This window comes from Octopus bimaculoides, chromosome 3 (genome assembly GCF_046866305.1).
Source record: "Octopus bimaculoides isolate indiv1 chromosome 3, ASM4686630v1, whole genome shotgun sequence".
Lineage (NCBI taxonomy): Eukaryota > Metazoa > Mollusca > Cephalopoda > Octopoda > Octopodidae > Octopus > Octopus bimaculoides.
In genome coordinates this window covers 146,438,714-146,464,425 of record NC_142930.1, presented here as the reverse complement: position 1 = coordinate 146,464,425, position 25,712 = coordinate 146,438,714, and the positions used below count along the sequence as shown (strand labels likewise).

At 34.0% G+C, this 25,712-nt stretch overlaps 1 protein-coding gene across 3 annotated transcripts in view; it reads left to right on the top strand.

Annotated features, from left to right (window-relative positions):
* LOC106877836 (uncharacterized) overlaps window positions 1-25,712 on the top strand; it is a 205,274-nt gene that overhangs the window by 44,027 nt on the left and 135,535 nt on the right. For 2 of the 3 annotated variants that reach the window (XM_014926867.3, XM_014926868.3), the window contains exons 2-3: window positions 1,261-1,728; window positions 18,012-18,179. In XM_014926867.3, coding sequence (XP_014782353.1) covers window positions 1,366-1,728; window positions 18,012-18,179 — 531 coding nt within the window. In that variant the 5' untranslated portion in view covers window positions 1,261-1,365. Of the gene's footprint in view, window positions 1-1,260; window positions 1,729-18,011; window positions 18,180-21,001; window positions 21,453-25,712 lie in introns of those variants that run through there. The other variant, XM_089349771.1, reaches the window with a different exon arrangement.

The following is a 25,712-nucleotide window of genomic DNA, read 5'->3' as shown; positions in this document are numbered from 1 at the left end:
CATTACTAAAAAAAAAAAATCCAAGGTGATTTTTCATTTGGTGTACCATTCGGAAATTCTTGTGGGCTGCAAGTTGCACATAACTGTTCTATAGCTAAATCTACCACTTTGTCTTTGCATTAATCCATTCTCTCCTTTCATTCATTTCATTCTCTCCTGGGCAAGTTTCTGATAAACATTTTACGCATTTTAAAAACGGGTTTGTTAGCATTTTGCATTGTATTTTTAAATATTTGCAGCTTTAAATTTATTTTTCGTGTTGGAATAATTGGGTAATGAATGCATTGTAGATGTGTATTGAAGAATGATTTTGATTCAGTTTATGTTTTGAAGCATGGTAGTAATTGGAAAGAATTGATAGACCATTAGAGGAACTATATTGCAGTATTTCTTTCGGTTTCATGTATTCTGATTTCAAATCTTCTCAAGGTCAACTTTGCCTTTCATCATTCTAGCATTGATAAAAAAATAAAGTACTAGTCTAGAAGGGAGGATGGAGTGGTAGAATTATTAGAGCATCAGACAGGAGGCCACGCAGCATATCTTCTGCTCATTGTATTTTGAGTTCAAACTGCAATATGCCTTCTTGGGTGATAAACTTATTTCATTACCCAGTTTAACACCACCACTTGATCTTTAGTTCTGTTATAAGCACTCAGTTCAGGTTTCCAGTTTGATGACAACTCATCCGCTCTCTCCTTCCAGTCTCAGTTCAGTGGTCCTAATAAAGGATTATGGGTAGCAACCTTCCCTTTTGGTTAAGAAATTTTAAAGTTTCAAAGAAATCAAACTATATTTTTCTGCATATAAGTCGATATAGTATAAACATTCAGACATCACCACTATCTCTCCAAATCCTGCTGCATTTCATATGGAAGTTTTGGTCCTCCAATATGGTTTTGGTATATTAGTTGACCTCTTTTTTTGGCCTGAATAATTTGTCTTGTATGCCTGAATGTATGGTAGTTAGGCAGTGCCAGAAATCTCAAACGATTTTGTCTAATAATCTTGCATGTGATGAGAGACTTTAGATACAAGATGAAAGTAAATCTTACATCAGTAGTAACTTCCTTTTTGTACTGGCTGAATTACAAAATCATCTCATCACCTATTTATTTTATACTTGACCAGACAAAAAATGTAGCAAAAAAATATGTAACTTTTGTGTATTGTTTATTTTAACATGTTTATTTTCATTCTGAAAAGTAAGTTAAATTGTTTTTTTGTTATTAACTAAAGGTTGGTTTATTTTATTTGCAGATGATATAATCCAAAACCATCTCCCTATCAAATCCGGTCCACAGAATCTCTTAACATACTTTCGCATTCAATAACTTTTTTCGCTTTGTTGTTCTTTGTGTCACCATGGAGAATTACGTGCAACAACAAGAGTTTTCTGAAGCTAAAAACCGGATAAGTTTATTTGAATCAGAATTTGAAGATGGTTGGTTCCTGCAAAAGCTGATGAAAGAGAACTCTCCCTCCTTTCCTAAACGTCGTAGACTGGAAGACGATGCTCAGAGTTGCATCAGCAGCAGGACCGATTCACCAGTATCTGTTGACAGCTTCATGGATGAAAGTTTCTGTCCTACACCAACTGACTCTCCTTCCACTCGGGTGGCAACACTATCGGATTTTAAAAAACATTATAAAAAGGATGAACTGTGGGCTGCTATTGAATCTAATTACCAATATCTTATGGATGATGAAATCATTGAGACATGTAGGGTAAGTCACAACTATTACTTATGAAATATATTTTTGCTTTCAATTTTATTTCTTTTCATGCTAGTAACAGATGAGCTACAGATTTATTTGAGACAGAATTTTACTGCCTGATGCTCTTCTTGTTGCTCACCTTTAACTGTTTTCCAAGAAGAGATTTTTTTGAAATATTTTTTATTTCACTAGTCATAATATCAACATGGAATGTAAACATCATATCAACATTTCACTCAGGCAGTGACAAGTGAAGTCACATGGAATGATAACATTCATATACATATGCATACACAAAGACATGTCATGCATATATGACAAGCTTCCTCACAATTTTTGTCTATCAAATTCACTCATGAAGTATTATTCTGCCAGGACTATAGTAGAAGATACTTGATTAAAGTGCCACACAGTTGAACCAAACCTGAAACTATATGGTTACAAAGCAAACTTCTTAACTACACAGCCATGCCTATCCGGATCCAAAAACAAAATATGTTAAGACTATAATGTAATTACTAAAGTACCAATACAGTTGTTACAAATAAATGTATATATAGATTCATTACCATATGTGTTTAGTCTCTATGTGAAAGTCAACCCATGAGGGTATTTTTGGTGGTCCAGGCCAAGGATTAAACTGATTGCTTTCATTGCTATCTACCAGTTCATCAGGATTTGTTACCGTCTCCCTCCCAAACTACTGATATGAGCTGAAAGTTACTTTAAATGTAAACACATATATATATATATAGGAACAAATTCAATTGACACTATGAGGTTGATGACCAAGAAATAATTACAAGCACTAAGCATTTTTAAGTGACATCTTTTTCAAGTGTGACTGTTCTTGAAATAAGGGTTCTTTCTGTCTTAAAAATGATAATTCAAGTAAACAAAATATTATTTTGTAGAAACTTCTCATTTTCAATATCCTTTCTTTTAGGATAGCTTGTTACTTTTTAACTGTTTTGCTGTCACATGAGTTATAGTGGTAGTTATCAATCAATATATCACCAATAATTACATGTAATATGTGGTTCCAATTTACCAAGACTATTGCTGCTGCTGTTGCAACAGGCCCTGCTCTTCTCAACTAGGTAACTGCACACCACTTCAACACAGCCAAAATGACACACCTATTTCCTTCTTTCTCCTCATTCTTACATATTTCACCCCACTCCTAGCTAGGCCTTACACTTGACTCTTTAAACAGTCATTTCCTCATAAGCTGCAATCCTTTAGAATTCTTCTCCAATCGTATTTTTCAGGGGTATATAATATAGGTCTCTTGCTTGTGTAAAGAAAAAGAAAAATAAAAGTATCAGTAATTCATGCTGGGTGCAGAAGAGTTCTGATTTGTTTAGTTAAGTGGTTGTTGTTGTAATAAACAAACCAACAACAGGAGACGAAGTAGTTGGATGAAGTTTGTCACACGTCACAATGGAAATAATGCAAGACTGTAACACATTGTAGCACAATGCTATGTTGTAATATTGTACACATGTCCAATCCCTTCCAGATTAGAGAAGGGTGCCACTATACAGTCACTCAACCTGCTAGAAATAGCTACAAAATTCCCTGCCCAATATCCCTCAGTTTTTAAAAATGGTTATATATTAGATAATGAAATCTTAAGTACAGCTAAAAAGATGTGAGGTTGGGTTTCCTTAATATAACATGTCACTTAAACTGGTTATTCTTTGGATGACTGATCTGCTCGATCAAGGCTGACTTGTGACTAAACAATTTTAGCTTAAGAAAATTAATTATTATTGGTGATGCTGATAATGATAAATCTTATGATTTATAACTTCTTACTCTGTAGGTCAGTATTGACCCAGGCATCATAAGAACATACACAATGCTACTTCAGGCATTGTGGTTTGTATTTTATCTTTTTTCATGTTTTTGTACTTTTTTTCTTTTTCCCAACAAACCACTTAACTTTAAATGTCAACTCAGAAAGTTGGGGGTCTCCTTAATATAGCATGATGTCACTTAAATATTTCCAGCAATGAATTATGATACTACTGAACTTCAAGATGCTTGACAGGAAAAAAAAGTTTTAATATCTTACATTGAAACTTTGTACAGTCATTATGTTATGTGATTTATGTATGAGAAGACATATTGCCCTACTTGAACTCAGTGAAACTAACAGAAATTGGTTGGCAATATCTCACATATGTCAGTAGTGTGTTTAAAGCAACAAAATAATGATAATGTCCAACTGTATTAAAAAATTTATTTAATGGATCTGTTTTGAAGAACAACTAAAAATTTCAACTGCATCAACAAACTTAAAGCATGTAAATTCCCCCAGTTGGTCATATAATACTTGCTGCTTTGTCCCTTCCCCCTAATCCAACCTTGACTATGATGGTGATGGTGGTCTTATTGACGTCATATTGGAATCCGGATCCAGCCACATCATACCTTTCTTTCCAGAAATGATGCCACGGGATTGATTTTTGGTGCTTCTTCAAAATCTACATTTCAACTCAGATGAGAACCAGGATGACAAGCTGCACCAAATATGTCCTATCATTGACGAAGTGGCTGAAAATTTCAGAATGGATATTTGTATAAATGAGAGTTTGTGGAGATTCAAGGGAAGGCTCTAATTCAAATAATACAACCCAACCAAATATGCCCACTTTGAAGTTAAGATTTATAAAGTTTGCCAGTCAACTGGCAGAGCCTTTGGGTAAATGTGGAGTTGTGAAATCTACACTGGTCAGGACAGATTGCATCTTCCAGTGTCTGCTCTAGCATCAATTGATATCATGTTGTCACTGAATGAAAACGTGTTTGACAAAGGCTACAGTTTCTATACAGAGAACTGGTTTTCCAGTCCAGACCTTTTCCTGCAGCTGTAGGTGAGGAGGACTAATGCCTGTGGGACTATGAGGATGCACAGGAAAAAACATGCCACCCAATCTTCACAAGATAAAACTTTGAAAGGGGGAAACAGTGTACCAATGCACCAATAGTGGCATTCTCACTCCAGTGTGGCGTGGCAAGAAAAACGTCTGAATGTTAACCACAATGCATTCTGAAAGCATGAAGGACATTAGGAAACAACATGCAGACAGTAATGCTATAATGAAATTGAGTGTAGTTGTTTCATACAATGAAGGGATGGGCGGGGTTGACTGCTCAGATCAGCTGACAACACACAAATTGATGAGAAAATTTGTGAAATGGTGCAAAAAACTTTTCTTGTATATAGTTGACGTGTGTAGTGATTTAATGTTTGATTTGGCAGATGCTTGGCAGTGTGGGGGATGGATTGACCAGGAATCTATTGTTCCATGAAATGATAGAAGCATCAGACCTGCCAAAGTACAGAAGGTGTGGACATCCCCAAGCCGGACTCTCTCCTTACCACATGGTAAAGGGACATGGACGTCCCCACACCAGACTCTCTCCTCACTGCATAGTGAAGGGACATGGAAATTTTCTATGATTGTTACCCCCCCCCCACACACACACACACACCGCCAAGAAGACAAATGCTTCAGTGATGCACAGTATGTAAAGCAAAAGGGAAAAGTTAGGAAACTAGGCACCATTGTTCACAATGTAATCTGCCAGTGTGTGGTACCCTGTTTAGATCTCTTCCACACTGAAGTTAATTTTTGAATTCATGTGATTGTAAACACATGAAGTTGATCTGACTTGTGCTGTCAAGTGATCTTATTCAGGAATAATACTGCATGAGTGTCCTGCACAGGGGTATAGTTTAGATAAATAAACAGTACTTGCACTAAAGCAGTTGACGTAAATATAAGCCAAATGTTATCTCACACTGAGTACTGACCTCAATCAGCACGATTACTGTTGCCGTATTCAAGCAACCAAATAAATCACTGCCATAAACTGGTTAAAGCGGTTAATGTAAATATATACCAAACCATTGTCGTACACTAATTGCTGATCTTAGCCAAGATGATTGCCATCAATGCAGCATAGTTGCTTGATAAAAAAAACAAACCTGTTGTCATGGGGTTAAACATCTTGGTTAAGATAAAAATTCTTTAACCTTTCTTGTGGTATTTGATAGATTCACCTCTACCAGTTCTTTCAAAGATACCTTTATAATTAGTTTAACCCTTTTGATACCAACCTACCTGAGACTGCTCCTGGTTCCATGATATGAAATCCCTGCTTTGAAGGGATCTCAATTAAAACTGTCCATGAGAATTTTATGTTCATTTATGTTCCAAACAATCAGCTTAACAATGTTAGATATTATTAAATTCTTCATTATTTTTAAAATTAAATTAAAATAATAGCAGTATATTTCCTTAGAAACATGGTAACAAATGGTTAATATTTTATGGAAGAGAGAAAAAAAGGGATTAATAAAGATACATAAGGAATTTTATGTAGGGATACCCTGAGATATGGAATGTATTTCCAGGTTTCTGTAAGAGTAAAATGGTTTGTAAATACTGCTGTAGAGTCTTTTTCCTTTTGATATTTCAACTGGCTGTATGTTCAGTCTGTTTTATGATTAATCCACACCAACCAATAATGTCATTCTAAAAATAAGCAATTACATTATCAAAATCTTGAAGCTTCAAGATAATGCATGATTAATTTAAAACCGTGTAAATAAATAAGCATTACATTTGACCCAGTAAAGGGTTGAAATAAAGACCCTTGGATAATATAGACCTGGATATACAAGAAACTAAGAATAAACATCAACAACAGCAACTTAAATGACAATTGGAAGGCCAAGTCAGCTATGAAATTGTTTTTGGTACTGCACTGTCTATATGACCGATATATTTTTCTCTCACAACCTTCTCTGCCCCAGTGTACCTAGCTGTAAATAAGTACCATAGGAGTGTACAGTTCTCTACAGAAAATATCTGGAGCACTGTACACAATGCTCCAACTGTCTTGTTTTGTTTCTTGTAATGAGTTCAAAGTGAAGTTAGTATAAATGAGCAATACAATGACAAAACTTATGAATTTTGTATGAATGCAGTGTTGTTGTTTTGTAGATTGATTTATTAGCTAATTGGATAGTGTTGCCTAACAACGATGTCATAATCAGTGCAGCAAAGTCATTCTTTGTAATGTATTCACTCATCTATGTTCACTTGGCAGTCATCAAAGACATATTTGATGTAGTCTGAAACAAACATTTTGTTACTGTTGTTGCTGTAGTTATTGTTTTCATCACACAACATTCTGACAGTCATATCTTTGATGCACATACAGATTTAAAATATGAATCTTGATCATGATGCATTGACAGAGAAGCATTTTTGAAAATTCAGATCAATAATGCAAATTACCTTAAAAAATAAAAACCTAAAACACTTTTTTTTATAATATGCAGATTCTTTTGCAGCAGGTGGCCATCACAATCATAAACTGCATATTATTGAACCATTGTCTAACATGTTTAGCATAACTTTTCAAAGAAATAAAATACCTGGTGTGTATTCATTTACAAAAGTCACACTAATTCACAAAAACTAGTCAGATTCAGTTAAACAATTACCATTTGTTGTGCTCATGTTGTAAAAGTAATGGAATCTTCTATACAAAAGAAATTAGTTGAATATTTGCATCAGAATAAATTAGTTCCCAAATTTCAGCATGGTTTTATGAACAAAAGATCTATAGTATCTCAACTTTTATTATGGTCTACTGAATGGACTTTTGTTGATCAGAATTCCAGTTATGAGTTACTTATTTAGATATAAACAAAAAGCTTTCATGGAATATCTCACTCAAAATTACTAAAAATTAAAGAAAAAAAGTAGAAGAAATTTAAATCGTTTGGAATTAGAAACAAAATTTTATGACAGTTCAAAAACAATAGGAAAATAATGAACACTGTTTGTATTACAAAAAATAGTTTCTGTAATTGAGCTTGTCACATTTAGAGTACTGCAGAATAGCCATCTTTAGCCAATAGCTTTTCTGGTTTATATAAATGAGTTGCACAAAGTAATTTGGTTTTTCTATTATAATTTATCCCTTTAGAATTTTAAACTAGCTATATCCGACCCAAATAATCTACCAGTTTTATGATCAAACTGGCCATATCTGACTCAAATATTCTGGTCAGAGCCAGTTTCTCACCCCTGCCCTTCATTGTCATTCTGAAAATAAACAATTACACCATAAAAATCTCAAAGCTTCAAGATAATGTGTGATTAATTCAAAACAATGTAATTGAATAAGCATTACATTTGACAAAATAATCTGAATGGTGAAGGATTAAAGTTGTATGTAAATACATGGTTCTTATGGGTTTAAACAGTGCAGTTGTTTTTGGTTATTCAAAAATGTTAGGTTTTTACACTTTGCTTTTTAAAATCTTGAATGTCAAGTAGTTCTTGTATATAGCTAAAATTCCCAAGGTTTTTAACATCTCTGATCTGGGAATTATTGTAAGTAATGATTTGAAATTTTCATGACATTGTTCTAAAGTCAGCTCCAAATGTTACATGTGATGTTTAAGATTTTTCAATCACAAGAGAAATTATATAAAATTTATGTCCATCCTCAATTTGAATATGCCACAAGGATCTGGAGTCCTTATGGATCTATTTTAAAACGGGGGCACCAGTTTTCATTTATGTTTTATGTAGTGTTTTTGGTACGGAAAGACTTTCAAACTTCGTATACTTATCTATTTTATATTATAGAACAGAAAAATATTTTTGTATTCGAATTTATTTCATGTAAAAAATTGTCTTATTTCGATAATTTCTACTAATCACTGACGTCTATTCAGTTGAAAACAGTTAGCGCTGTAACGGTGTATATCGTATTAATCCCCTAACCCTAACTAGAATGTTAACCGTAACCCTAACCCTAACCCTAAAACTAACCCTAACTCTAGAATCCGAACTCTAAAATTGTTACACACATAGATATGCACAGCGTAATTTATTATATAAACAATATATGCGTATAAATTACGATTAAACCGGATGAAATATGTCACAGGGAATAACATTTTTATGACCGCCCAGCAGTCACTCTATTGAGCAAAATAGACTTCAGTGATTGGTTGAAATTACAGAAATACGACAACTTTAACATGGAATAACTTGCGAATTCCTTTTTTTTTTGTTAAGAAGACTAAGAGTAAAAGATGTTTTATATGACACATTCTACCAGTGTCCCAAGTTTCAAAGTGTTTCGTTAGTGTTTCGTTAAGAAAATACTGGCGCCCCCGTCTTAAAATAGATCCGTCCTTATTTGTTAAAAGATGTTGACTATATTAAGCTAGTGCAACAGAATTTTACAAAAAAGAATTAGTGTATGTCCAACCACAGAAACCAAACCAAAACAGTTGAATGGAGCTTGATGTATCTCCAGTTTACCAGTCCCAGTGAAAACATCTAACTTATGCCAGCATAGAAAAAGGACATGATAGGATGATGATGATCAATTACATATTTTAAAACCTGAGTCTTCAGGAGAAACAAGAATACGAAGCAACCTAATTTTGGTTTTAAAAATTTCAATCTAGTGGATGATTCTAGCAAGTTTTTCAAAACTATAAATGCTAAGAATCAAGATGTCATTCTAAAAAAAAAAAAAAAAACAGATTTTTATTCAATGTCCCTGATGAGATACACATTAATGAAAAATACTCTCCATAGTCTATATTTCATTAGATCAAGAGCCAATGAAAAAAAATTGATGTGGGAGAATAACATATCAGCATCAATGATCTTGTAGTTGTTTGTCGAAATATTATGTTTGTTGATGTTGCTGCTGTAGATGTTTATTATTAGATACCAATGAGTTGGTCAGTTTATTTGATTTAGGCCTACAGGCCTAAACCCTGTGGTTAGTTAGATAGCAATACAACTTCTTGGTTGTATATTATAGATGTAGATGTAGGTGTGGCAAAGTTTACTTCCCAACCACATGGTTCTGAATTTAGTCCCACTGCATAGTACCTTGGGCAAGTATCTTCTTCTATAGCTTTGGTTCAATCAAAGCCTTGTAGGTAGATTTGGTAGACAGAAACTGAAAGAAGCCTGTTGTGTGTGTGTGTGTCCCATTGCTTGACAACCAGTGTTGGTTTGTTTAAATCCTCCATAACTTAGTTATTCAGCAAAAGAGATTGATAGAATAAATACCAGACTTGGGAAAATCGGTACTGGTTCAGTTTATTTGACTAAAACCCTTCAAGGCAGTGCCCCAGCATGGTCACAGTCCAAAATGACAGGATGGTCAAAGCTGGAATGTCTTTGATCAGATCTGCCAATTTATCTGATCCTCTTGTATTTTTTTTATACCTTAAGCCAGGAACTTCAGCACCCTATCATGTGTGTGTGTGTATGTATATATATATATACACATGCACACACACACACATGAGTACCATATTTTTCTGTTTAGTCTGATGTTAAAATTTGTTTTAATATTTGCTTGTGTGTCATGGGGCCCTCATTTTGTTTATCTCTTCATTTACAAAAATCTCTACTCTAGACTCTCTCACTATGTAGGTGTCTGTCTGCATTTTGCTATCTTTAGTAGATAACATTCTCATACACATTCATGTCTTATCTTGCTTGGTTGTATCAATAAGACATTTTATTCCCAAAGTAAAAGAAACAAGGTTAATCTCAGCTTATTATAATAGATGTGTTTTTGGTAGATATAGTTTAGATACAGTAGGAATATTCTATTACTTTCATTGGCTTATTTTTAACATTTTTGGAGGAGATTTCATTTCTTATGCCTACAGTTCTTTCTTATAAAACATATACACAAATTAATCTTCTTTTGTTTAAGATAAAACTTTCAGATTTGAATTCAAATAGATTGTTTGCAATAAAATGAATATGTATTATATATATTTATGTGTGTGTGTGTGTGTGTGTGTGTGTGTCATTTGTTCATTTATTTAATATCAGTTTTATCATTCTAGTATGACTTGGTTGGGAAATTGATTTTGAGGTAGATTTTATGGCTGAACGTTCTTCTTGTTGCCAACCCTCACTTGATTTTTCAGGTAAAGGACTTCTGTTATTTCACAAGTCTTTAAAAGTCCACAGTCATTATCGAAGGCAGCCAGCTGGCAGAATTGTTAACATGTTGGGCAAAGTGTTTAGCAGTACTTCTTGCACTTTACATTCTGAGTTCAAATTCCATCCAGATCAGCCTTTGCCTTTTATCCTTTCAGAGTCGATAGTACCAGTTGACCACTAATGTTGATGTAATTGACTAGTACCCCCTCAAAATTACAGGCCTTTTGCCTATAGTAGAAAGGATTATTATTTTTATTATTAGTATTATTAACATAATAAAACTACTTCCTGGTAGTTTAGTTAGCAAGGATGTTGTGCTGTGGTTTAGTGACAAGGGTCCTCAAATCTCTAGAATCTTTCTTTGGATTCTTACAGAGATTATCTAGAATTAACTATTTTTTTTATTGCAAGTTCTTTGATGAATAGTAATTGTCAGGTGGTTCTTCAGCTGAGAGATATTTTCAATACTTGGAAATATCTCTCAGTTGATACATCTGATGATATTATCCAGCAAAAAACTTGAAGTACTAGAAAAGAAATGAGCTTTAACTGTAATGATATTTACTTCAGGCATTGAGCATGTATTTTTCTAATTACTGTTGTGATGCTACACAGACAGACAATGAATGGTTAAGCTCTTTTATATGTACAAAAAAGGCCTAAGACAGAAAAAGAACACAATGTTATTTGTTCCTTTTTCTGTTTTTTGTTTTGTTTTAGGCCAAACCTGTGAATATCCTTTTTCATATATATAGGTATAGCTGTGTGGTTTAGAGCAGTGACCCCCAACCTTTTTGGCACCACAGACCAAAGTATCATGCACGTTCACAAAACACAGAGTGCGTAGTATGTGATACAATTATTACAGATAAATTACATATATAATGTAAAAACACTCTGCAGACAGGGATTGTCAATAAAATAGAAATAAAAATTTAAAACTTATTCTTTCTGTAAGGGCCCTGTACCAAATGGTCCATGACCCAGTACCAAATGATCCATGGCCTGGTAGTTAGGGTCGCTTGGTTTAGAGGTTTAATTTGCAACCACATTGATTTGAGTTTAACCCCACTGAACAACACTTTGCACAAGTGCCTTCTATCTTTGCTTGGTGTTGACCAATACCTTGTGAGTGGAATATGCTGATAATTTTGGAAATGGATATAAATACCAGCAAGAAATATAAAATGGTCACGCTTGTTACTCTAGCCATTGGTGCATTGGAATCCTGTAACCAATGCTACTATCATTCACAAATTATGGTAAATGAATAAATAAAATGTTTGTATAAATTTTGGCAACTCGATGAGCTCTCTTACACCCACTCCTGATCTAGAATGTGAGAATATTAAATAATTATATGGAATGCCACACAGCATGGTTACTTGACTGTTGGTTCAGTATGTACTTACAGGTTTAGTATATTTAGTGTTTATAACTATTAATATCTTAAAAAACATTTTTTAGTGTTGGTGCAAAGTATTACATTGCAACAATGTTATAGACAATAACCTGTTCACATACTCAGCTACAAAGTCGAAAATAGAGCCAACGTCTGGTTAGGTTCCTAGCAGGAAGTATTTTATAAGATGTTTCTACTGAAGAAATGGACATATACATAAATGTACACAAGCACACTTACACTCCATTATATATTTATAATAGGTGTGATTGAGTAGTTTTCTTTGCAATTTGCAAACACCTGGTTTTGCATTCAGTGCTCCTGTGCATTACATTGGACAAGTATTTTCTGCTAGAAGCCCAGGGCAACCAATGCCTTGTAAGTGAATTTAGTAGATGTAAACTGTACAATGCCTGGTATGTAATGGGCATGTGTTTAGGTAGATGCATATATGTGTGTGCATGCTCACATGTGCTGACATATGTACATGTGTGTTTGTGTTAATGTTTACATTCTGTGTTTCTTCAAAAAACCTCTGAGCTGTGGGCAATCATGATGCTGGCATTTTGTTGCCAAAAATTATCTGGAGTCTCTACACTTTTGAAGATGAATGGAATTAAAAATCCCTCATTTAAAAGACAAGTAGAAGTTTACAACAGAAAGTGTCTCCAGCTGTAAATGTCAATGCCTTATGTTTTCGTCTAATTCATACTAAACATGAAAAAACAGACTTAAAAGAAATACACGCACACCCTTCACTCTGTTAGGAGGCACAAGCCACATTACATACATGACAGGAACTTCTACCTACCAAATCTAATCAAAGGGCTTTGGTCAGCCCGAGGCTATAGTAGAAGATACTTGCCTGAAGTGCCACACAGTGAGACTGAACCTGAGACCATTTTGGTTGAGAAGCAAGTTTCCTAAACACAGCCATACCTGACACATTTATATCAGCTTCATGCATGAAGAGAAGCATGAGAAGTAAGGTATCCTTTCAGAAAAGAGAAAGAAAGCAACACTTACAGTGGATTTGAACTCCCAAACCACCACCTAACAGTCTAATATCAAACGTACTTTTTATACAGTATCTCTATCTGTCTGTCTACACACACAAACACTTGGTCAGTGTAATCTAGAAACAGGTTGGATAATTTTGTTGTATATTGATTTTATGAACTGAAACCTGTATTTTGTCCAAATTTAAATTACTATCTTAACATTTCCTTTTCTCTTCATCAAATCTCCCAAATTAACATTTCTCTCAGTCAACTTTTTTTTTTTCTACCATTTTATCAATTTACGAGCCGAACTTTGATGTGAACTAATGTAATTCATTTATTCCAAGTGTTCTTTCACCTTTATTTCTTGACTTCTCTTTCTAATTTCTGGCATCCAAATACATTGCAAAACAAAAAACATGCAAAATAAAAAACAAACAGAAAGTGGTATTTCCGTTTTACTCTATTTGTTTTCATCTGACCTGGAGTTGACCTGTTTTCAGTTCACCACTAAGATTCCATAAGGGATAAAGTTTTAGAGGAAATGTTGAAGTGGTTTGGTAAGGAAATCACTATAGGGTTAGTTAACAAAAGGGGAGAGTTGTGAACCAGGTTTATTTGAAGGTGGGGGGGGGGGGGGTGATACATGGCTTTGATGGTTCAGAGAAACCAAGAGCTGTTACAGTCAACAGTCATGATAGAAGAAACAATATTTTGTGGATGATTGTTTGTGATTGCAATTTTGGCAGTGAATAAAAGCTTACCAATCACCTAGCTTTTTTCTTTTTGTGGAATCTATAATATTTTGGCACAAATGTGTTCTATAGAGAGTCAGTGTCTATTGAAAACTAATGCAGATTTTGGCCTTTGTCCATTATTACTGAATATAAAATACAGTTTGCTATTTCAATAGTTTTCTTTGTTTTAAATTTGATAAATGGATAAATTACTTTTCTTGAGTCCATAAAAATGCAACCAATTTACATGGTGTTTGTAGTTTCACTGTTACATAGCAACTGTCTTAATCATTGTGGGTTTAGGATTTAGTTCACTCGCCTAAGAGATATCAACAGTTGCTATAAATGTAACCTGAAAGATTGGGGAAACATAACCTTCAACCTTTGTTTCAATATGCAATGTTTTTAGTATATCAACATTATCTACATGAGCAAAATGTTTGCTTGATTTAAAGCTAAATCATTTCAAAATGTTTTCGTTACCCGTGTATTCTCATCTGTTGCTCATTTCCCAGCCTGAAAATTCATGACCATATCCATGTTTTAGGGTTTGGTCATTTCCATGTGGTTCCTTTTAAAATAATCATTCACATCTATAATTAATTAATTGACAACAAAACATGACAATCATACCATGATTTATCTACCTGCTGGTCTAATTAACTACTTATTTCTATATATTTTCACTTGAACTTTGTTGCTACAGTGTATTTTATCAATTGTTTTTATAGTTGGCTACATTATTTTTGCTATCATTACCTTTGTCATCATCATCATCTTGTTTTTCCATGCTAGCATAGCTTGGACAAGTCTCTTCTGATACAGCAGCATCTTACCACTTGTCACAGCCCATTGTTATTTCTTTTGTAAGGTCCAGTATCCTGAGATCATCCCTCACTACTTCTTCTCACATATTATTCCTTGGTCTACCTTTTCTGCAGATCATTTGTCATTCTTTTCATATATTTCACCTCAATATTTTCACATTCCTTCTTTTCTATGCTGTTATCCGATTGGCTGGCTCTAAAGTAGAGTACTTTTATCCATCTAGCCACCACACTTCTGTGACATTATTTTTCTCCGTGAAAAAATAAATTAACTTTTTGGATAAACTATGAAGGACAAAATTATTTCTAAAATCATAAGTTGTTTAGGTACAGGCATGGCTGTGTGGTGAAGAAGCTTGCTGTGTAACCACATTGTTCCCTGTTCAATCTCACTACATGGCACCTCGGACAAGTGTCTTCTACTATAGCCTTGGACCAACCAATGCCTTGTGAATGAATTTGGTAGAATGGAACTGTATGTAAGGCCATTCTGTATATATGAATGTGTGTATCTTTGTCCGCCACAATGGCTTGCCAGCCACTGTTGGTTTAAAATGAAAAAGATTGATGAAATAAGCTCCAAACTTAAATATATAAATCTATGGAAATTTTTAAAATTTGGTATGTTAATGTAGTTTTCCAAACTGAATTGCTGGAATTATTTCACTTTTTCCAGAAATTTTTTTAAAAAAGTTATAGAGGTTTAAAATTTGATCATTTTCACCCAGTCAAGAAACAGGATTTGGGAGTTGTCATTTTGTGCATGACTGCACATTTTGTCAGCACCATGAAAATAGCATGTGTTGTTAATGTTTGTATTCTACACATGGGAAATGAATAAACATCGCATCTTTTGTAGTTTTAAGCATTCAATATGCATTTAATGTGATAAACAGCACATTACAAATGAAGTTTCTCAAAATAAGAGGTTTATAGCATTAACCTTAAAGATTTATCCAAAAACAAAATCGAACAGATTTGTAAAATTTCCAGGTGGGTAAAACAGAACACAGCATCAACAAGTGGTTTCAATATATTTGTAACATATGCTTTCTCACAGACAAAAGAGTTCTCTTGTTCAGCTTGTTACTATGGAAATAGGCACAATTGTGTCTGCGGCTTATGATTGGCTAAAATTACCCAAAATTTTCAAACTTTAATAGCTGATAACTCTTTATCTATTGATTTATGGCAAAAATGATTTTCATGGCATTGATTAGCCTATAAAAGTATATCAATAAGCTAAATATGAAATCAATTGGAGCAGAAATTGACCTTGGCAGCCAAACAGAAAAAGATCAAAAATTTCTCTTAAATCTCAAATGATTTTAACCCTCGGACCTGGGCTCTCGAGCAAAATCCTAAATAGTTGCACACACAGCTTAAGAGTTTGCAGGCAAATTAATGAACAGAACTGACTGCATCTCCTTTTTCTATGTGTGTTGTTCATTACCACTTTATTGGCAATCTGGCAGAAATAACGTTTAACCTATTCTTGCTATAGCAGGAATATGGTGTAATAGGGTTAAGAGCCACTGCTTATCTCTGGCTTCACATTGAGAATCTAATAATAAGATACATTTCCCCTTGGGTCAATTGCTATCTTGTAATACTCTCCAATGTGCTAGCATTTTGTTGATTACAAAGTGGATTGAATGTAGATTAACATGCTCTTCTTCATGTCATTTGATACTAGCTCATGATGTAGGAGTATGTTGTTTAATAGCCCTTTTATTGTCATTAAGCCTCTACTTCAGACACCTTATATGTTAAAGTTGTCCCTTTCATCATCCACTATGAAAGAATATGTCTGTTGTTATTTGAGCCCCAAGTCAACTCATTGAACAAACCCATGATCAAAAGCAGTCTAGCTGGACAGTTAATGTGTCTGTAAGTTGGCTTCTGTCATCATTGAAACTGCATGCCACCCTTTCTCTTCCTCTTTGAGACTCCCACCTCTCACTCCCCTATCTCCCACTTATTCTTCCATCCTTTTCTTACTGTTCCACTCCTCTCTTTCTCCCCTACCCTCTGTTTTTCTTTCCTGTCTTCACTCACTCTTTTATTTTTCTATACTTCCTCTGTTAATTGTTTTAGACTACATACAACATAAGTTATCTCCTATTCATTCCAGTTGCTGCCCACCCACTCTCATTTTGAGAAGACTCAAAATGATGAACAAGAGTATTATAAATGACTACATCTATAAAGCTTTATTTGGAAATATTGGTACTTTATCATTTGGTAATGCTGGTTATGTTACCTGCTTCCAATCCCTGAGTAAATTTATCTCCCATATATAAAATACCATACAACCAGCACATAACCCCCTTAGCCTTAGCCCTTAAAAGTAACCAGTTGCTGGTTAATGGACATTTATTCACATTACATTTTACTATATGGTCATATTTATTTACCTTTTTTAATTTGTATCACAGTTTGCAAGCAATGACATCCTTGGTTACATATTTCCAGTGGACCTAATTATTAGTTCATTACATTTCTGATAAACAAGGGAGTGCCTGTAACCCAGTGTAGAACAAAAGTCTCGAGACTTTGTGCATAAACTACCAATTTTTTTTTCTTGCCTATATGTATGTGTGTGTATACTTCAGCAATGTAATTACACACATGCTGTTGGCAATTTTTTTTCTTTCTCTGAACTTTTCCCTTTTTCCTTTCCAAAGAAGAGCTATGCTTGAAACATCAAACTCTTTTCACCAAGCATCAAACTAACTAATACATTCCTTGTGCACATCCTCTTGTTCCTGTTATTTTCATTCATTTTTTTTAATTGACTATGTTATATATATATATATATATTAGCAGAAGATTACTTGCAGGACACATGTAGACGTGGACACACACAATCATCACGACTTTCTTTTACATCCTCTGACCAATGCAGACATAAAATAATGATGGTGTGTATACACACATATGCATACAAATACTCACTCACACATAGAAGCTTATAATACACACACACACACACACAGATCAGGCTTCTGCACAGTTTTCACTTACCAAATTTGATCCACAGGGCATTAGTCAACCCAAGACACTTGCTGAAAAAGCTACTCATCAATATCAAAACAAAGAACTATAATGGTTGCAATGGGAATTTTTTAGCCATACAACCATGCTTATTTGATTCCATGCTAGCTGCAAAAAAAACAAAACAGTTTTAATGAATTAAAATAAATGTCACTTATCTGGTCTTGAAAATTCACCAGATCCATTCTCTGGATATTTTATTTAAAGATTTTTTAATATTTTTTTTTTATATCTTGTAGTCAACTGAAAGTGACTTGTCTCTTGATGATGAAGATACTGCGATAAATCCCAATGTATCATTCCAAGAATTCATGCAGCAATACCAAGAACTGACTGACTGGCTGAACCAGATTCAGGCATTCACTCAGCGGAAGGTGATGTGTCGATCAGAGAAATATCTAAACCAGGTAAGATGCCAATGTGCCCGAGTTATTTTTTGTTTTGTTTTTCAGAAATTGAAGTATATCCCCTTCTGTTAACCCTTTTGTTACTGTGTATATTTTGAGATGCTCTGTGTTTCTTTCAATTGATTTTAAATATAACAAAGAATTTAGTAAAATAACTTAGTTATCATTAAGCTAGTGTTAGGAACATAAATTGTGACTAAGGTTTGGTGGAAGATTTTAATTCAAAACTTATGAAAACAAGACATTTGTACTACAGAGGCAGTTTCAGCTGGGTTGATATCGAAAGGGTTAAACCTATTTGACAGTTATTTTCTTTATTCCATTGACAAAACTTTTATGCAGTTTTTCAACATGCTAGACACAGTAACTAAATCTCCCTCATCACACCATGAATGAATGGATATTCTCATCCACGTGTTTGAGGGCTGGTAGGGACTCAGACACAACTATCACACCTTGTGCCACACACTGTGATCCCATATTGCAATCTTACATTTTACTAGGGTCTTCCTTATCCATTCCCTGATGTCATCATTCCATTTTGATCTGCCATGTCTAGCAGCCTGTTTTCCATCCACTCAACCTCTGAGGGAACATGCAGGCACAGAGGTTCTGGGCTCAGATCTGACCATCACCAGAATATAGCAGTATGAAATGAAATGCTACAAAATAAGGCATTTAGTCTTGTTTCATAGGGTTTTTGCCAATTTGCTCGGAGGAAGAGGGAATAAGAAAGGAATGTCCCCCTTGTGGAGGTGTCATGACCCCAACCAGGTCCAAGGAGCACAAACCATTACTGTAGGGTGTGATTTGAAGGAGATTTAGTTGCTATGTTTAGCACATTGAATGACCATGCAGTGGCTCCTGCATTGGCTTATTATACATTTACTATCTATTCTGGATATTTACGCACTATGATTCATAGCTCTAATCACTTACTTCAAAATCCACAGCTCCAAAAAAGAATTATTTCACATTCTGTCAAAGTTTGTAAATTCTTATTACATGAACAATATATCTATATCCACATATATAACAGCAAAACTAAATAATCTGAAAACAATATTGAAGTATTATTCACTGAGGTTCTTATAAAAGTTTAATTAAAAATTCATTTAACCCTTTTGTGACAATATTTCTGATTAAGTATATTGTGTTTCAATTAATTTTTTAAATAATCAAAAATTTGGCTGTATTTACTAGTAAGTTCTTTTTCTCTCATTTTCCTATTCTCATGCATGCACACTCACACACGAGTGCACACAGAGTAGGACATCTTATTTTACTTTATTCCAAGACTGAATAATAAAAATAATAATAATAATGATGATAATAATAATAATAATCCTTTCTACTCTAGATACAAGGCCTGGAATTTTTTTGAAGTGGGAGGGGACTAGGTGATTATATTGAACCCAGTGTTCCACCGGTACTTAATTTATCAACCTTGACGGAATTTGAACTCAGAACATAAAGACAGACGAAATGCCATTAAGCATTTTGCTCAGCATGCTAACAATTCGGTCAGCTCGCCACCTTATATATATAATAGCAATAATAATAATAATAATAATAACAGTGATGATGATTTTATTTGCTATCAGTTTGCCAGATGAAGAACAAAAATGATGTTAAAAAATAATAAATAATAACAATGAAGATCAATATATTGATTGATGTTGACATTCCTTTGGATATTCCTCATCCATTTAGCTTTCCAACCAACCAACGAGCCAGCCAGCCAGCCAGTCTCAGACTCATGATATGAGTCATTTCTTATCAGATGTTCCCATTTACCAAGATGCCTTTCAAGACAGCCATGCAACAGTGATGCATCCCAATGCAAATATCTATAACCAGTAGTAGTAGTAGTAGTAGTAGTAGTAGTAGTAGTGGCAGAAACAGCAGCCATTGACCAATATTTTCAATGAATGGGATGATGATGTACTTCATTTCCTTTTTGCTGCTTCCATTGCCATTGACTGTTGCTTATTCTAAGACTGTTGCTCTGGCTGCTGCTGCCGCCGTTGTTGTTGTCGTTGCTGGTGTTGTCACTGCTTCTGATAGATAGAAAAGGAGTGATAGTAGAATCAAGATCGAATCTGCTGCAATCAACAGATTCGTTGCTGCTGCTACAGATGGTTGTATGAATGCACTTGTTAAACAGCAGCACTAACAGTGGTGGCGGCAGCAGTGGTGGTGGTGGCGGCAGCAGCATAAACAAAATTACTCACATAAACAAAATAATTACTCATATCAAAATTTAATTTATTAATTAATTATTCATTTATTTATTTATTTTATTGAAGTCTGTTTATTGACAAAATCGGTAATGCTGGACTATTTACCTTCAGTAGCAAAATAAATCTAGTTATACCCACTTCCACACACACACACACTGTTCCATATTAAAATTCCATTGGAATTGAGTTCGCCCTGCATTTTTACATGGCCAGTAAAGCAAGTAGTAGTAAAATATTGGTGGGGGATGTGATTCCTACCCTGTCTATCTTTTCTCTTTATCAACCTGCTTATCTATTCATCCATCTATCAATCTTTCTGTCTGTCTTTCCTCTCTTTCTCTCTCTCTGGTTATTTATCTGTTTATCCATCTATCAGTTGTTCACATATATAAATTCAATGTACAGAATGTTAATAAAATTTTATTTTAATAATATAAGCTCACAGCGTAATAATTTTGATATTTTTTTCCAATTCTATTTCTGAAAATAGTTTTTATCTCATTAATATCTTTCATTCTTTATCCAAACCATTAAAGAAGAATTTTAAATAAAATAAATTAAATTAAATAAGAAAAATAGAAAGAAACCTGGCGTGTGATTGATAGCTCCCTACCATTATCTTTCATACAGATTTGTATTGGCAGGGTTACTAAATACACTATAGTATTATTTTTCTTTTAATTCTATGAATAAGAGACTACCAGGGTTATTAGTAGCAGAAGTTAGGAGGAAGCTAGTGAAATGAATAGATGAAAGTGGTGGATCTGTAGAAAATATTCAATGGTTCACTAAGTCCAGGAAAAAAAAATTGGGTGGAATCCTCATTTAGTCATTAAGAAGCTTTGAATGAAAGTATTTTGTGAAAATGAAGTGTTTAGGAAAAGGATTAAAGGAAGGGAGGGGAAAAAGAAATCCACTTGTATCATAAAGCCAGTTAGAAATATTCATGGCAGGAGCCATTTTCAGTTCCACATTTCATTCTACAGTTGGCAATTCACAAATAAGGAAATTGCTTTGCCTGAATTGGAGAGTAAGCTTTTTTTTTTTTTTTTCCTTCTTTTGTATTTAAACTGTATTCTACTTCTGTGATTATTTCAATGTTTGTATATTTGATATTTTCCCATTTAAGATACATCAGTAATTCAGCACCTTTACTACTAACAAAAGAAAACGTGTTTGTTCACATATACATACTCTCTTCCTTCTCTCTTTCTCTCTCTCTCTCTCTCCCTCTTTCATTCATTAAAATGTTATAGTAATCAATGTAACTGTCTACACACACCTGTTTGGTCGTTCATGGTTCCAGTATTAAAATCTGTTTCAGTAATGGCAAGGTTTTGTTACTTGTGTGTGTGTGTATAATATATGTATGTGTATATATATATATGTATGCATATGCACACACACATACAGTAAACCCCTGATTTTACAGACTGATTAGGAAGGATGGTATGTTTGTTCACTCCAAAAGTCTATTAAATTGAAGATAACCTAGGACTGTTACTTATTGTCTTAAATGTAAAATTTCAGATACATTATACACTATTGCTCAATATAAAATCATTAAATTATTCTAATAAATATATTTAATTTTTACTTCTCCTTTTCACTAACTACTGAAGACTATCATGCCATTATAACACATTGTGTTGTTATGATTATTATGGTGGCAGTGAGCTGGCAAAATCATTAGTGCATCAGAGAAAATATTTAGCTGCATTTCTTCCAACTCATTACATTGTGGGTTCACATTTTGTGGAGGGTAACTTTATCTTTCATCCCTTTGGGGTTGATAAAATAAAGTAGCAATCAAGTGCTGGGGTCATTGTAATCAACTTACCGCTTTCCCTCAAATTCCAAGTCATATGTGAAAATTAGGAAGAATTATTATTATAAATATTATTATTCAGACCTTTTATATCAAGGTTTTATAGTAATTCCTGTTGTTGGACTGTTACCATGTTGGGGCATCGGGGTCTTTAAGTGGATTATATCAGCCCCAGTACATAATTCAGTGTGATACTTATTATATTGATATCCATTTACCAAGCTACTATATTATAGGACTTCAAGTGACACAAACAACCCTGGTTTTTAGATCAGTGTAAATACACACACACACTAGTCTTCCACACAGTTTCTGTCTACCAAATTCACTGACAAGGCATTGATCAGCCTGGTACTGTAGTAGAAGACACTTGCCCGAGGTGCCATGCACTGAGACTGAAACAGAAACCATGTGGTTGCAAGGAAGCGTCTTAACTACACAATTATACCTGTGCTTTTATACATGTATATATATATATATATATATATATATATTATTTCATTTAAAAGAGATCCAACTCTGTTTTTTATGTTTTTTATTTATATTCTTGTAAAATTTATGTGGGATATGGAATATATAATATATAATATAAAAAAAGATGGATGGTATAATGAAATGAAGTATTGAATGTCTTATTGAATATATGGAATATGTCTTATTGAATATATGAAATATTGAGTGTTCAATATAAAGGATTAAATATATAAAGGTGGATACGTATTTTCTATACCTTGTGGTATTTCATCATGGCCGGTATGACAGACTGTAACAGACTGTAATAGACTGGCTGGTTTTCTGTCTTTTATACCAATTCCTTTGGACAGCAGCAGTATGTGTTTGGCTATTTTTAGAGTTGATGCCAAGTTTATTTTTAGAAATGATGACATTTGATATATCTTTTGTGTTTTGGTTATAGGGATAAGATTTTTGAACCCCAGTAGGTGTTTGGCTATTTTTAGAAATGATGACATTTGAGAGATTTTTTGTGTTTTAGTTATAGGGATAAGATTTTTAAACCCCAAGTAGGATAAATTTAATCATTGTTTGTTAAGAGTAGGTTTGAATTTCTTAATAAAGTCCTTTTCTTTGCATTTTCTCTCAATTTCATTCCGGTTGTAAAGTTTATGGAATGGAAATATAATAAAAGTTTGATGACCACATGTTGCCAGATGGTTACTCAGTGGTATTTGGTTGGAACTCTTTTAAATGAAATAATATATTCCTCTATACACGATCATACAAAACCCTTTTTATGTATTTATTTTTACTCACATATATATATATATATATATATATATATATATATATATATATAGGCGCAGGAGTGGCTGTGTGGTAAGTAGCTTGCTTACCAACCACATGGTTCCAGGTTCAGTTCCACTGCATGGCACCTTGAGCAAGTGCCTTCTACTATAGCCTCGGGCCAACCAAAACCTTGTGGATTTGGTAGGTAGAAACCGAAAGAAGCTTGCCATATAAAGTGAAGTATAAGGAAACGAAAAATTGTAGGTGTAGATGATCTTTAATTCATAATCCAGGTTGGTACAGAACCAATATACATTCTACAAATTGTTTTGGAGTCTAATTAATTCCAAAGACAAAAACAAAAAAACTCTTCTTCAAATAAAACTTAGATTCTTCGTCAGTAATTACATACTGCTATGAATAATTACGACCAACAAAAGTATACAAAAACCAGCGGACTTGGATGTTTGACATCCCTGTGAAGGATTTCGGTCCTCACCTCTTTTATATATATATATGTGTATGTGTGTGCGCACACTCACACACACATGTGTATGTGTGTGTGTGTATGTGTTTTTAATTATGTAGTCTTTTATTTAAACTTAAGCCTAACATGGAATGTCAAAAAAATGTAGTGAAATTTAGGCATTGTTGGTCAGAGAGGGGCAATATGGTGATTTGTAATGGTTTAGTCATTTTAGATTGTGGCTTGCATAAATATCTACTGCAAAAAGCTGACACCAAAATTTAGTTTTTGTTTATTTGAAAGTAATCAGGATTTCAACTCTTGGTCATTATCCCATTATGATGGCCTCTGTAAAAATGAAATGGCTGAGTACACTTGGTGTTAGGCTATGATTTTGTTGGTTCAAACTATCGCAAGTATTTTATTGAGTATTTGGGCAGCAAATTTGTGTGGCTTACATTACTTGGTTATTGTGAATATCTTGTGGTAATGTTACCTGGACTAGATCAGCATTCTATCTATGGAGAAATTCATCTATCATTTAATATGAAACCAGTATGAAGTATCAGCCCTTAGCCCTTTCATTATTTTCACCACTCATTTTGTGTGTTTATGTTAGTTGCTTCATTTATTGCTAGCTACCCACCTCACCTTGCTATTTTTGTATGTGTCTTGCTTGCTTTATATCAGTCTTATTATCTTGTCCTTATAGGCAATGCATTACTTGTTTTCTATTTCACAGTTGAATGCATAGTAAGAAGGAAGGAAAATTTAGCTGCAAAGTCTTGTAGCAGTGCAATTCATATGCTAATATATGAAACGTCAGTAACACTTGATCCTTGTTCAAATGGAAAAGTGGATCTGAATTTATTGCTAAAAGTAAATCTCTTTACATTTTAGTTTCAAGCCCAGTTATTCTGAATCTAAAACCCTTTGGCATTATATTCAGTACATAGAGTTAATACAACCTCTGTATCACTTCTCTTACATTTATCTCCCTGTAACTTGAGTATATGCCTGAAACATCTTCACCTCCATCTTGTCTTTTTCAGCTGGGATAGACTTGTATCGCCTCTTGAGCAAGACACCTGTTTGTGTCCCACTATCATATTTTAATCCAGTGGGTGCATGCTATCATACCCTGGGGATGCATACTATCAAAATAGTAAACTGGGGATCCACAGTAGTATTTTAAGGGTCCATGAAAAGTTTTCATTTAAGTGTATGTATTGCAAGAAACAGCTAGGTTTCTTTTGCTAACTTTTTACGCAGTTCAACTTATACAAATGAATGAGTGAATAACAAAATAGGAATTTTGAAAGAAGTTTCTATAAAACTAGTTTTTAAACATCGACTGGCTTTGGGTGTCCACCAGAATAAAATAGTAAACAAAGGGTTCCATAGATAAATATTGATTGGAACCCATTGCTTTAACCTCTCATTACCTGGCACAAGACCACCTCCCTTAATTCCACACCCTGCTCGGTTGAGCAGTTTTGTTATGCAAGTCACATGGCGATCTCACTGGTCTCAGTGTCACAAAAAGCACACAATACACTCTGTAAAGTGGTTGACATTAGGAATGACACTGAGCCATAAAAGCCATGTCAAAGCAGACATAGAAACTTGGTTGCAGTCCACTGGCTCACCAACTCCTTTTGAACTGTCCAACCCATACCAGCTTGAAAAATGGATATTAAATGGTTTTAAATGATGAAAACCTAACTAGATATCATGTTGGCAGAAATGTT